The 14,445-nt window shown below is 40.5% G+C and overlaps 1 protein-coding gene across 2 annotated transcripts in view; it reads left to right on the top strand.

Annotated features, from left to right (window-relative positions):
- Window positions 1–14,445, top strand: part of TTC28 (tetratricopeptide repeat domain 28) — a 108,064-nt gene that overhangs the window by 479 nt on the left and 93,140 nt on the right. For both annotated transcript variants that reach the window (XM_074553940.1, XM_074553939.1), the window contains exon 2: window positions 5,277–5,555. In XM_074553940.1, coding sequence (XP_074410041.1) covers window positions 5,277–5,555 — 279 coding nt within the window. The remainder of the gene's footprint in view (window positions 1–5,276; window positions 5,556–14,445) is intronic.

Raw genomic sequence — 14,445 nt, 5'->3', positions numbered from 1 at the left:
TGCCTGAGAGCCCCGGGGCGGGCGGGGGTCCCGGCCGTGAGGAGCGGCGGAGGGCCCGGGCCCGGCCCGGAGCGGGGCTCTGTGCCCCGAACGCCGCCGGCCGCCGCTAGCTGGAGCGGGACCCTCGCGAGCACAGAGCTCGGATGTCGGCATGGGCATTGTGCTCGCTCTGGCGCCCCCGTAAACAAACTCGAGTCTCGCTGAAATCTACAAAGTTTGGAGGTGAGCGTGTCAGGTGTACTTGGCAGCGCTGCACAGCTCCTTACCCTGCTCCAGTGGTACAGAAAGTTGTTAGGAACTTCGTTAAGGGCTTTGTCACTGGCAGAGCTTAGAACCCGGGGATTGGGTTCAGTCAGCGCACCAGGAGTGACAGCAGATGTCACCAATTTGTCACTGATGTGGCTCTGCCCGTGACCGAGCACAGACTGGCGATCAGCGGGGCTGCTCCGGGCACAGCCTGCGCTCCCCGAGCTCGGTGTTGCAGCCCCAGGGATGCCCCTGGCTGTCGCCAGTGAATTTAGAGTTGAAATCCAGAGAGCCGGGTGCCTGTGCCTTCTTGTCCTTCCTCCTCTTCTGGAGTTGTTCATAATTTTAGTGTCTTTCCTTTTTCTTGGAGGTTTTCACGATCTTTGATAATATCTCTCCTGCGCTTTCTTTTGGTGTGGAACAAGAGCTCTTCAGGTGCTAATGGAGCCCTTTATGGGCTCTTTGAAATGGATATGTGGCAAATGGATAAATTCCTAAACGGATGAGTGGATGTGCCTTGAAGGTTGCCCTAACAGGTGTTCCTCGAGTGAGCGAGGTTACTGTTCATGCCTGGCTTTTGCTGAATTACTGGTCCATCACTCCCTCGTGGCTGCCTCTGTCTCCAGACAGATCAGAGGGAAAGGTCTGTTTTCTCACTGATAGTTTGTGATTTAATTATATTTATATATAATTATTATTAACAATAACTAGCTTTAAAAATTATGTATGAACCAAAAAGTACTGTTTAAATTTGACTATGGATTAATTACAATTATTAGCAACATGTTATTACAATTACATTTGTAATTCTTACAATTTTTAGCAATATGTAGCATGCCTTAAATTAGGGTGGATCTAACTGCTGTAACAAGTGCAGATCTCTCCAAGCTCAGTATTGGAAGCTCACAACTTTTTTCCATTTTTAAAAATTTTTAAAAGTAAAACCATTTTCTATAGAAAATCTTATTTAAGCTCCAGTTAAGAAAAAAATCTTTTTCCATCCTGTTGATAAGTTCATACCATCCTGCAGTGGCTTAAACCTCCAGTTCTGGTGGTCTTTCCTATCTTTCCATGGTATTTCTGTGGAAATTCTGCTCTGTTTAGGGGAAGATTGGCAAGGTTTCATATCTCTTCAGGAGTGTAGTACAGCCTGGCTGAAGTGCTGGCTGCTGGGAGGTATCAGGGACATACTTCATGTGCTTTATTTGTTCTTGGGCTCTTGTTGAAGCCAATTTCTATTGCAGAAAAACAGTAATTCCCCAGAATATGCAGAGAAACCATAAAACCATTTTACAGATTAAAATATAAGTTGTGTAGAAGTTTTCCTAGAAAGGGAAGCTCAGTTACAGATTTAAGCTGATTTTGGAAACCTGTATTTAGCTTAAGTTACTGTCACTCCTTTTTTTCAGAATCCATTAGGAATGCCAGTTTTTCTGCTTGCCTCTTTTTGTTTTTTTCCTCTTCCTAATGCTTTAAAAAGTATCTTGAGCTATTTAGATAATTTAAAATACAAAAATTATACATGTCATACAGTATCTTTTTTGAAAAATTATAAATAATTTTTTAAAAAAGGTGTCTTAACTATGGACTTGCCACCCAAGGCATCATCAAATCAAATAAATTATTTGCATTATGTAGCATTAAATAGGAGGAATTACATACAAACCAGCAAGCTCAGAGGTATAACATTGGTGTTTTGATAAAACATTTACTTTTGTACCACATTGTTTTCTTTAGTCCTCTTGGAGCAGAATGTGTATTTGCTGTTGTCTCTTGTCATTCTTACTGGGACTCACTGGGAATCTGTTCCCCATGGATGTTCAGAGACACCTTTCAGTGTGTATGGGCACTTCTTGTATTTGATGGATGTTCTGTAGAGAGGACTAAGTTCAACAAGCTTGGTCAGTGAAGACAAAAGTTCTTGTAAGAGAAGTTTTGCTGTATATTTGAGTTCCTGTTTGCTTTGGGGGTGGTTGGGAGTTAATTTCATCTTGAAAAAGACCAAGGAAGGTTGTGTGTGTTTTAACACTCCGCTTCCATGGCCTGCAGGGTTAAATCCTAAGCACCTTCTCCCAGAGGAGACTTTCTCACCAGTGAAGGAAATTTGTTGCTGAGTCTGATCTGAAGGAGATATTGTGGAAGCTTCTGTCTGACATGACACTCAGAGCTGATTTCTGCTGTCTTATGCTGGTTTGGAGAAGTAGTGTTGAGAAGCTTGTGCCATCTTCTGATTTATGAGAAATATATGAGCTTCTGACTCAGACTTTCTCACTAAATCCTCTTCTGCACTTCATTAGAATCTCATTTGTTCTGCTGCACTAGGAAACTTCTTCTTTAGCTTTGGTTTAGTACATGCAAGCACCTTCTGTAGCAAAATGTTAGGCAGCCCAAAAATGTGCATTACCATCACCTTCCACTGTGTTAACAGGAGAGGAGCAGTGGTGAGCAGTGGAAAGTGGGGATGACTTTTTAATGAGTACTTTTTGTGAGTTGGTACCATAATCATAATCTTTTTTTATTTGTGGTTTGAGTGCCAGAGTGACTCAGTTTTACTGTTTCAGGGTTTTTTCTTTTAGCTCATGATGTTTTACTGCCTTACGTAGTTCTAATGATAGCAGGAATTAAACAGGAACATATTCCACAAATTACCATCATAGCTTCCTTTTTTCTTTTTTCATGAGATTGTTTAGCGTCACAGGATATTAGAGGCAGAAACCACTTCACTTGGATGCAGGGGATGTGTCCTCATGGATTTTCCTTGTTGTTACAGACTCCCAGTGTGATTCTGGAAGGATCATCACCAGCTTTCTGTGTGCGTTTGTTTGTGCATAATAAACTGCCAGAAAAGACAGCTGTTGTTGGGCTTGTGTCACTGGTGCTCCTTGGGGTTTTGTGCCCTTGCTGAGGCCCCAGTGCTGAGGGCTCAGTAGCTCTTGGTGGTCCTGGGCTCTGTGGTCAGGCAGAGGGGTGGGTGAGATGCCACTGATGCCCCTGAGCTCTCCAGAGGCAGCTGTGCCTTCACACCAGGCCAGCCTATTGCTAGAGGACTTATGGCCACAGCTGGTGAGGAATCTATTTCTTGAAATATTTATCTTCTGAATAACTTAAGTTCATGGCCGGTTGTGGTACTGCTTGTGGAAGCTGCAGTTGTTAGCTCTGAATGTGATAAAAGTGTGGGAAATAGATGACATTTGGTATTTTTCATTGTCCCTGATGCAGGTCAGTGACCAGGAAATTCTCAGGGAGGGAGGCAACAGCCACCTTTAGACACATGAAGAAACTGCTGTCCCTGGCACCTGGGTACTCACCAGCCCTCTTTCCTGCAGTACCTCCAAGCCTTCTGCTGACTAATTACCTTGCTCAGTGTTTCCTCAGCTTTGTGTTTGGACACGTGCCCATGTAGCTGCTGAATTTTCATACTCAGTTCTTACCCTCAGGTCACAACAAGCTGTCCATGGGATGAAGTTTATTGTCAGATCTCACAGATGTGTGAGTTATTGCACTGCTTGAATGAAGCAACGTGTTCAGTGCTAGCATTAGCAAGAGTGCTATAGAAAAAGCAACCTCACAGATGAAAGGAAAATAGGTTTTGGTTCAGTCTACTACAGGACAAGAAACAGTACATTTACTGACATAAAGGAGATTTGGATATTAGGAAAAATATTTTAATTATTAAAATCTTGAAGCAGTGTAAGGAGATTGCCTGAGTAAAGAACAGAATCTCCTTCAATAGAGAAGTTTAGAAAAAGCTTGGACAAACACACAAACACTGTCAGAAAAGAATGGATATAATAAGAAAAATAAGAAATCATTAGTTTCTAACTTGATGCTTTTCTATTGTTGTTATTTGACTTAAGGAAGAAAGGAAAAAAAAAGTCTATAGACCAATTGATCCTTGTGACAGGATGTCAGTTTGCAGCTTGCTTCCCTTTCCACCTTTAAAAATATTCCCCAGCTGGCTCTGGTAATGTATTTAAGCCCTGTGGTTGTTGTGTTGTGGTAACAATATGTGATATTCTTAAACTTTTTCAATTTGCAGGACTAAAACTAGATGACACCAATCTTAATTATAGTAGTCTGAACCTTTAATGAATATTTTCAAGTACTTTGTATGTTACCATATGTATTGTGCTGCCTGTTGCCAGATACTGTTACTGCACAGCTCCCAACTGCCTTGTGATGAGAGCTGGACTGAGATGTTCTGCTGAGTTCTTGAGTGTCCTTGGGAGAGAGTAGGATTTGCATGACAGAAACAATCACTGACTGCAAAGGGGACTGCAAACTAGGATTTTCTGCAGCTCACTTTAAAAAATGTCTTATAATTAGAAGGCTTAAATATTTTTTCTTTGTTATTTTGTATTACTTGAAGTTGTCAGTGTGGGAGGGTAGCTCTGCTGAGGATGACTGTTCTGTTGTTACAATAAATTGTATGTCCCACTTACGTCTGTGAATGTGTATGGTTCTAAAAACTCCTCCTTCCCTTCTCAAATATGAACAATTTGCAGCTGCGTGTTGTTGGGTATGAGGTTTGTGAGCAGAGGTTGCAGGGCAGGTTCTTTGCTTTGGAGAGGTTTTACACGTTTTTCCATTGTCTGTGTATACCTGTGCTTCTCCATGATATCAAACTTCAGATGTACCAACATCATCTTCATATTCACAGCTGCCACCTGTTCTCTACCTGGCAGCTCTGCTTAGTGCTGTAGAATCCAGTAGCATGGCTGAGGACAAAAGCACTTCTGAGCATGTGGAGTGCAGCATTTGTAAACAGACTGCAGCTGCTCTTCTGTCTAGAACATTTATAGGGAATGATGTTTTGCAAGACTCTTTCTGGTACTCCTGTACCCTCAGAAGGAGATTCAATAGACAAACAATTTACTTTTTTAAGAAGTTCTGGTTCTGAAGTCGTCATTTGTTCTGCAGTGATGCTGGTGGCTTTAATTTTTGCTGTACAGTTTCTAATAGTTTAATCTCTTTTTTGAGTAGCTTTTTTTAACACTAACACGCAATTTCTCCCTTTTCCCCGCTGTCAGCTTTCTTTCTGTGGATCAAAATCCTTGAGAAGAAAAAGTCCCGAGAGTCCCATGCTGAGCAAAGCCGAGTTTGTGGAGAAGGTTCGGCAGAGCAACCAGGCGTGCCATGACGGCGACTTCCACACGGCCATCGTGCTCTACAACGAGGCGCTGGGCGTGGACCCCCAGAACTGCATCCTCTACAGCAACCGCTCTGCAGCCTACATGAAAATCCACCAGTATGACAAGGCCCTGGATGATGCCATCAAGGCACGGCTCCTCAATCCCAAATGGCCAAAGGTAAGGAGCTGTATTTGTCTTCTGTGTGTTATTGTCCTCTAGGGGAAGGTGGAAATCCTGTTGGTCACTTATACTCACATAGCGACTTCACCTTGAGCTTAAATTTCTGCTTGCATGCACTGCCAGATAGGGAAGGCTCTCCATTCATTCGCTTGAACACCAGAGAGTAAGGCAACATGCACACATGCTACTTCAATTTGTCTTCCAAATATGCCTTAGCAGGATAATTAGATAGTAATGGCTTAAATCTAAATCACAATTTAAGCAACATTTTGGGTAAAGATTAGTGTCTAGTATATGTATATTAGTATATGTAGCACCCAGCGTAAAAGAGTGTGTGTATTTCTGTACTAAATCTGGTTTTGCTAAAAGCTCCAGATAATAATGTTGGGGAAGATGAAACAGGAAAGCCTTATAAATATGTTTGCCTGGCAAAAGATTTTGAGAATATGGAAACTATAAGTGAGGTAGAAATGAAAGCAAGCTTTGAGATACCTTAATTACTAAACAGCTGGAAAACAATGGTGTGGCCAGCTGAAGGTAATCCCCTTTTGATGAGACAATACCCTTGTGGAGGTGTTCACAGGGGTCCCAGGACAAGAGAAGAGATGAGAATCTTGACTCTATGTTTCAGAAGGCTGATTTATTATTTTATGATAGATATTATATTAAAAAAATTATATACTAAAACTATACTAAAAGAATAGAAGCAAGGATTTCTTCAGAAGGCTGGAAAGGAATAGAAATTGAATGAAATGATAATAAAATCTTGTGACTGAGCAGAGAGTCCGAGACAGCTGGGCTGTGATTGGCCGTTAATTAAAAACAACCACATGAGACCAATCAAAGATGTACCTGTTGCATTCCACAGCAGCAGATAATTATTGATTTTCTTTTCCTCTGAGGCCTCTCAGGAGAAAAAATCCTAGCAAAGGGATTTTTCATAAAGTATGTCCATGACATACCCTCTGCTTGCAGACAGGTCCAAGGGTCAGAGCAGACCCCACTAGCTTGGCAGAAAGAGTCCAAAGAGTAGATTTTAGGATTTAAAATGTAACACAGTATGATAATGTAGTGATTCTTATAGGCTGTATGGAAATGCTATAGGATTTGTATCCTGGACTAGATTGGTTAGTGCGAATTAGATTATTCAACACAGAAGAAAATTTATGGTATTGTAATGGGAACCTCACTCTCTCCCATCCTCTTTACCCAGGAACACTCTTGCCTTCTCTCTCTTTCCACTCTCTTTACTTCTCTGGGCCTGCTCTGAGCTGTGGCTGGCAGCTCCCAGCAGGGCCCTGCACCCAGGCCCTTTGCAATAAACCCCAAGTTCCTGACCTGGCTGCAGAGATCTCTTGTCTCTGTCTGTCCTGACCATCCTACCCCCTGTTGCTCCTACATAATAATATATTTTCTCTTTAAAAGTTGTTTGACTTGAATTACCTGTTGGGTATTAAACAGTTTTTCTGTATTAGCATACTGTTCCCCAATGGGAGTATGCTACTATTTTACTGTTTTAACACAGCATGGTTCCTGGGTTGTGAAGACCAGACATCTGTTTTAATGTTTAACGTAGTCAGTATTCATCAGCATCCAGGAACATGTGGTTCCAAAACTTTGAGAGGTAGCATAGACATTCTTATTAGTACTTTGGAATGATAAGGTCTTTCAAAATGCTGTTCAAAGAGTGTTTGTGTGTAGTATAGTTTGGACAAACATTTGAAGAAATATGTGTCTTGGCATTCTCAGTAAGACTATGTAAGGAAACATTTGTAAAGAGTAAATGATGTTGGTTGCCTCTTCCTTCTGGGCTTGCTTCCCACCAGCTGCCATTGATTGCTCCAGTAGCTGCCTGGCCTTGGCTAGTCCAGGGCCAGCCCTTTGCATGCTAATTGATTTTAACAGCATCTGCTCCAGATTCCATTTCTCCTGTCAATCCCTCACCCATCCTTATGAGCCACTTCAGCTAAAGGTGCAGTTTAAGAGCAGACTCATCACCCAGGTTCCTCTCCTCAGAAATTAGAGCAGGTGGCAAGCAGGGTGCTCTGCACCAGCTGGGCTCCAAACTATTGAAGTTTTCTTCTCTTTCAAAGCAGATCACTCTTAATTCTTGTATTTTCATTTACAGTTGTTGATTAGCCTCTAGAAAAGCTTTTTCATATGCTTCCTTAAGACTTTATTAGTCCACACTAGAACAGAGTCCTGCTTTGTCAGGAAGATGATTTATCAATGATTTATCTTCACAGATGGAGTGGTTCAGAATGGGCTCCCAGGGAGGTGCTTGAGTCACTGTCCCTGGAGGTTTTAAAAACAGCCTTGATGAGGCACCCAATGCCATGGTTTGGCTGTAAGGTGATGTTAGGTCACAGCTTGGACTCCATGACCTCCGAGGTCTTCTCCTATCTAGTTTATTCTGAGATTCTGTTTTCCTCATTTTCAACATTTACAGTTTCTGAAAGGTGTATTTGTATTTTTATTACATATTTAATCCTAGTTTTAGCCAGAACAAGGAAGGGTGTACTTTGGGGAACGAATTAACTAGTGTGGCGTGTTTTGAACACAGACATTTCAAGAATATCTGATAGCAGAAAGTAGGCAGTGGTGTTCAGAAGCTGAGAGGAGGTGCAGATGGTCGAGTGCCAGTTTGCAGTGTGTCCCTACACAGTACAAGGATGTTTATTTCCTTGCGTGTGTTTGTGGAACTTGTCAGAGACAAAAGGAGGGCTCTGTCTGAAGTTGAAAGCTTGTGTATTTCAATGTCAACCTTTATTTACCAATTTCTAAAAGATTATTTTTTTTCATTGATAGAACAGAAAGGGGAAGATCAAAACTTCTGCATACAAAGTCTGAGCAAGTTTATTAATTAGCCAGAAGAGGGAGCTTAGTAGGGACAACTGGTATTTGGTTTGAAATGCCTGAATTTTAAATACATAACCTGACTTCCTTTTCCTTAGGAAGTAGAAACATTAATTTGAATGCAGGTTTTTTTTTTTTAATTTTGAACTACTAAATATAAGTTTCTATATTTATTTTCCTCCTTTGGATACAAATACATTTCTTAGGTAGTTTGTTAATTTGTATGTTTTTGCTCCTACTCCACTTAATGCTTAACATCAGTTCAATAAAATCTGTGGCTGAAAGTCATGCTCTTAACATCCCCACCCCAAAATCTTTTTTTAAAGCATTAAATAATGTTGGGTAATGAGCAGGTGTGTTTATACAAATGCATATGCTTATCTATGCAGCTCAAGACATGAACAATGAGAAAGTGATTGCAGAGAGAAACATCAGATCTCTTACAGACCACAGGAACTTGTTGTGTGTGGCTGAAACATGTTTATAACAACAGCACATAAAGCTGTTCATAGCCTTTGAGAGGGCTGGCTTGTGTGTTCTGCTGTTTGAAAAATATTTTGTGTACATAGCACTGAGAAATGCAGGGATAACAGAATAATTCAGGAATTAAACTGCATTTTGGAAATATCCAAGAGGCAAATCAGATCATGCTCATTTTGTTCTTTGATTTTCCACTGAACAGTTTTCTTTGTTTTGCTGTCGATTGTGCTGTAGAAAATTTTTATTCTATTTCTCTTCACAGCTGCACAGCCTTAGGCATGGTGCATGAAAATGGAGGGATATATATTATGTGACTCTGATACCTGAATAGTCTCTCCTTAGTTCTTGCTGATTTTGAGGTATTTTTAAATCCTCACATTATAGGAAAAATGCTGTGGCTTAAGTAGTTTCAATTTGGACCTAATTCTAATTGGACCTGCTAAAATGTAGATTTCCCTTCCTGTTGAGTGCTGGCTCATTGCTGTGACAGCTAACAAAAGGTACAAACAGCCTACTGCGACTGAAGAATTAACTGGGTTTTGGCATTGATTTATTCTCTTAATCTCTCAACAAAAAAGTTGTTCATTAACAGGAGATGAAATGACTTTGTCAGAATTGAATACATTTGGCTAATAGGAGCATTCACAGCCTAAGACAAATGGAAGCAAGAATCACAAAGATGGATGTTTTCAGCACTCTGAGGGGTACCTTGATTTTATTTGATTTCTTTGTCCTGTGTGAGTAGAAGGATGCTGACTGTACCATTAGTGGCACTGTGCTGTTGGAAGCCCCAGGGACTGGAGCTTGAGGAGCAGCATTCCCTGAAAAGCACAGTGGGGTCCTGAATGAGAGGGGGCCAAGCTGGCAAATTGAAGATCAGGGTTCAGTAATGATCTGTGATTATTGCTACTGTTCAAGCCGCTAGGCAGGGAATAATCTTATTTCTTAAAACAGGACCACCTTTTTGTCTCAACCTTTTTTAGAGCTGGAACACCTTTTAGAGAAAAGCTGAATTGTCTGGAGAATGCAGTTGATGCAAAAGGAATGCCCTGTGCATATGTAATTCAAAAGTAGCTAGGAAGAATTACAGCACTTTTCATCAGGCATGACTTTCTCTTATGGTCTTTGTTTCTCCTAATTTAAAATTATTGTCTCAATTTAAAAATGTGGCTTAGCGTCTCTAGTGGAGAAAAAATATGAAAGAACTGAAAGAAAGGGGAATTGTGAGCTGTGAAACCTTTGGGTGTTTGCAGTGAAGGAGGGTTTAGGTGTTGTCATCTCACTTGAGGAATTTGGCAGAGCAGATTGCACTGGTATTTTTTAAATGCCTCCAGCTGTCAGTCATTTGAGCAGGACTTTTACAAGAAGAAGGGACACTTGCATGTCCCCTTGCACTTCTCCTGACTGCCTGCTCATTTTATAAACAAACCTGCACATGCTCTAGCAATCCCTAACAACCTCAGAGTTTCTCAGTCAATGGCAAGCAGAGTGCCCACCCTCGGTCTCATGTAAAACTTTTGAGCAAAGAATGTGACTTGACCACATAACTTTTTTTCATGAATAGACCTCTTGTTTTTAATTTGATGAGCAAGGAACTTTCCAGTCCTGTCCTTCAGCTCACAGTCTGTCTTTAATTTGCAGAAAGTTGCATTCCAGTTTTTCAGACATACATAAAACCATTTAACAGACTTTTTTTACTCTGCTAGAACTTGTGTTACATTATCATGAGATTTGTGCATTTCTTTCTGTCTTTTTGTGTTGCAAAACCACAGCAGAGCTGAAGTTGGCTGGGACCCTTGGAGATGAGTGCAGGGTCAGCTGGAGCAGGTTGTCCATGACTTTCTCTGGTCAGGTTTTGAATATCTCCAAGGGTGGAACCTCCACAGCCTCTCTGGGCAACATTTCCAAATCACCCTCACCTAAAAGTTTGCTGCACCCTCCTCCCTTTTTTTTTCCCAATTAGATACTAATATAATGAGCATCACGTAGTATTTTGACAGCTTTATGGACTTAGTGCTTTTCCCAATAGTCAAGTTCACTGGGGAATTATTCTCTGCATCAGACGAAATGGTTGTGGCATTGTTGGGGGAAAACTGCTGTGCAGATAAGTTGTGTAGGTTCTCCTTTCCCTAAATTCCTAAAATTACAGAGCAGCAGCAGTGCAGCATGAGAGTGGGGGACAGGGACACAGTGGACTGATGACACTATAGTTATGTCATCCTAAAAAAAAATATGTATTTTCACATGTAGTGGTTGTCTGTCTTAGAGAAGTACACAAGAAAAATGGCTCCTTTCTAAGAAATCAGTTTATTGCCTTAGAATTAGAAAAGCTTATAGAGGTACTTGAGCTCAGCATGCAACAAATCAACACAAATTTTCCAAGCACTTACTGTAGGGTTTCATTATTCCTCCCTTTGTTTTCTGGAACTCTTTTGTATATGGAATAAAGCAACCTAAAATTTTCTTTTATGGAATTAACTGCAGTTATTCTACTTAGTCTAAGTGCTGTGATGTAAATTTCTCTCCTGGAAGGTTGGTAGTTTTTTACCCCACAGTTCTCTTGCCACTGGAACTAGTTTTATTACTGTGCAGGAATGGTATAGTGGGTTTTATTCCTCCTATATCTGAATATCCAAAGCACAAATGCAGAAGTAATTCTGAAATGCAGAAGTGAGGATTGATCTGCAAGGGTGATATTTAAGAAAAATATCTTGTTACCTGCTGCTCATTGAGATTTAGGCACATTACCACTGGATAGCATTTTAAGACATTTGGACTATTTTCACTTATTTACACAATGCTGGGTTTTGTACCCCACAGTTTCAGACTAGAACCTCAGTGTGTGTTGTTACCTCTTTTTCTCACCTACCCAAACCTTGAGGAGTTAACTGCCAGATGATTTTTCTTCTCAGTTTTTGGTTCTTCAGAAGTTTGTTCCTTCAGTTTTGTTATTCTTAAGAATGATATATATTCCTTGTTTTCACTCAGCATAAAAGGATTGAGCTTTCTCATCTTGGAGATTAATTCCTTTGCTAATATGACCATAGTGGTGACTGATTGTGAAGTTGTGCAGTTGTGGAGGGTTGCAGTGATGTGTGGAGAAATGAGTGAAGCACATGAGAGGGCGCTCTGCACTCAGGCGTTCAGCAGGGCCTGGGACCTCATTTCAGCTCTGCAGAAATTCACATTTTTTGGGATACTTTTAAGTGGAATTTTGTCAATTCCTTTCCGCAGTCGGTGCTGTTCTTGCTGCCCAGTGTGTTTGTCGGACATCAGGCAGGAGTGGTGGCACGGCAGTGCTGGCAGATCTGGCTCCTCAGTGTCACTGATGCTCAGCAGTGGAGGCAGAGCAGCTGCTCTGAGCTCTGCTTTCTGAAATGCTTTGCTTTGCACTCACTTTATCTGGATTTCTTTGCATTTTAATTGTTTACTCTAATTGTGTTACCCTACTGCCTTTATGCTCCGTATCCGCATCTATTTTTCCTTTTGCTACAATTACATTATTTGCTGCTTTGATTAATCAAATCACCAACAACCATGTGTCAGATGTTTTTGGTTTTGTTCTGCAGCAAACAGTCCTGTTTTTCTTAGAGTTTGCCATCCTGGTCTTGTCCCAGCTCTCTGAATTTATGCTGTAGTTCTGGTTGGCCAAGGACTAGAATTTGAGTGCCCAAGATGTTGTGGATGATAAGGAGTGCATCAAACCCTCCTCTCCTTTGAGAGCTGCCCATTGGTGGCTGAGTGACAATAAAGAACAGAATTTGAGTGGATTCAAGGATGCTGTACCTGGTTTCTCTGTGATAGACAAGAATGCTCTTATAAACCTGCATTTCTTCTTTGGGTATACAGGCTGATACATCACGGCATTTCTGGACATCACTGGATCCTCATCACAGACCAATAATCTCAACCAGTCTCTGAGGAAATTGAATTAAATTGAGAGTTTATGAGAACAAGTAGACAGGAGAAAATACTAAAAATGGAGAAAGCAGGAAATTGCCTTGACTAGAAAATCAGTAGGAAGCACTCAAGGATACCATTTACACTGTGTGCTACGCTGTGCCAAGGGCAAGAAAACCCAACCAATTAGCAAGGGCCTTGCTGATAGCTCCCTGACAGCTGAAAATACATCCAGGGCTTAACATTCCATCTTCCTGGCCTTATGGAGCCAGCAGGGGTTTGTTCAGGTCATTCCATCTCCCCGAGTGAGATGTGAAGTGCCTGTGATCATGTACAAGGAGGAGATGCAGCACAGGGATAATTGCTGCATTAAGCACAGGCATTTTCTGAGACAAGAGCATGGTGACAGTTCAAACTAATGCAAGCAGGGAAGAGGTTTGTGGCAATTATTTTCATTTCTATAACCTGTTGTTCTCTGAGTCACTGCTCCATTTGTGTCTGAGGGCACTGAGGTCTGAACTGCTGCACAAAGCAGGTGACATTTCCCTTTTGCCACAAGCATCTTTGTACATGATTTTCATTTTCTCCAAAGAGGAAATTATAAAGCCTCTTATGTTACATGGAACAACAGAAATAATTGCTATTTATCAGCTATTATCCACTGACAGAGAATTTGCCCCTGAAGTTTAAAAGAAAGGTTGCACAATATTGTAGTTTCTATCATGTAGTGAGTGGACACTCTAGTTTCAATTTTATTTTCTGGGTTTATGTTAGTTTTGAACTCTTCCTTTCTTCCCTTCACTCAGGAATGTCAAGTTTCTGTCCTGGAAGTCAAATAACTGAATTTCTCTAAAAGTTCTTAGAAGTCTATCATAGACACAATTTTTTATGCTCTTCAGTGCAGTTATTTTTGTAATTTCTGATGACTTTACCAGAAGCTGGCAGTGGTATGCAAATTCCTGTACTGCTTTTTTCACTTTAAAACTGTTGAGGAACCAGCTCATAGAAAAAATATATGGATATATATATATTCATATCATCATATGAATATTGATGTATATAAAAATATAATAAAGGCATTTTTCTTAGTGTCCAGTATTTGAAACTGTTCTCCTCAGGCAGTGGATGTGGTGGCTTTTATTAGTCAGGGTCAAAATTCTATTCCATGTGCTTGATAGGTCTGGAGCTGAAAACTATTCCTTCAGTTTTTCTTGTGTTAGAACTAATACAGTGCTCACTTCCCCTAATGGAAAACTTATTTTTTATTTAGACAAGTGTTAAATTCATGGTTTTATGATTAATTTTTAATGAACTTCTTCAAAGATGTATACCAAGCCCTAGATATTCTGGATGCTAACAAAGGGAAAATGTACTTGGATGAAACATTTGTTAATAGAAGCTTGTCTCATATGGGAAGTGGAAAGAAACTTTCTTGAAACACTGGAGAATGGGTAGTTCAGGCGTAATTTTCCAACTTTTTTCAGGGTGAAAAAGGAGGTTAATTTTTGCCAAGTATTTTACTCCTTGTGGCTATCTGCTTGCAGGCTCCTGCCCTTCACAAATAAAACACAAAAAACAAGACATAGCAGAGAGGGGAATGTGAATTTTACAAAATAAACAATTAAACAATTTAATGATAATTGAATAATTA

This window comes from Zonotrichia albicollis, chromosome 18, assembly GCF_047830755.1.
Source record: "Zonotrichia albicollis isolate bZonAlb1 chromosome 18, bZonAlb1.hap1, whole genome shotgun sequence".
Lineage (NCBI taxonomy): Eukaryota > Metazoa > Chordata > Aves > Passeriformes > Passerellidae > Zonotrichia > Zonotrichia albicollis.
The sequence above is the reverse complement of the archived record's forward strand: the minus strand, read 5'-3'. Positions and strand labels throughout refer to the sequence as shown.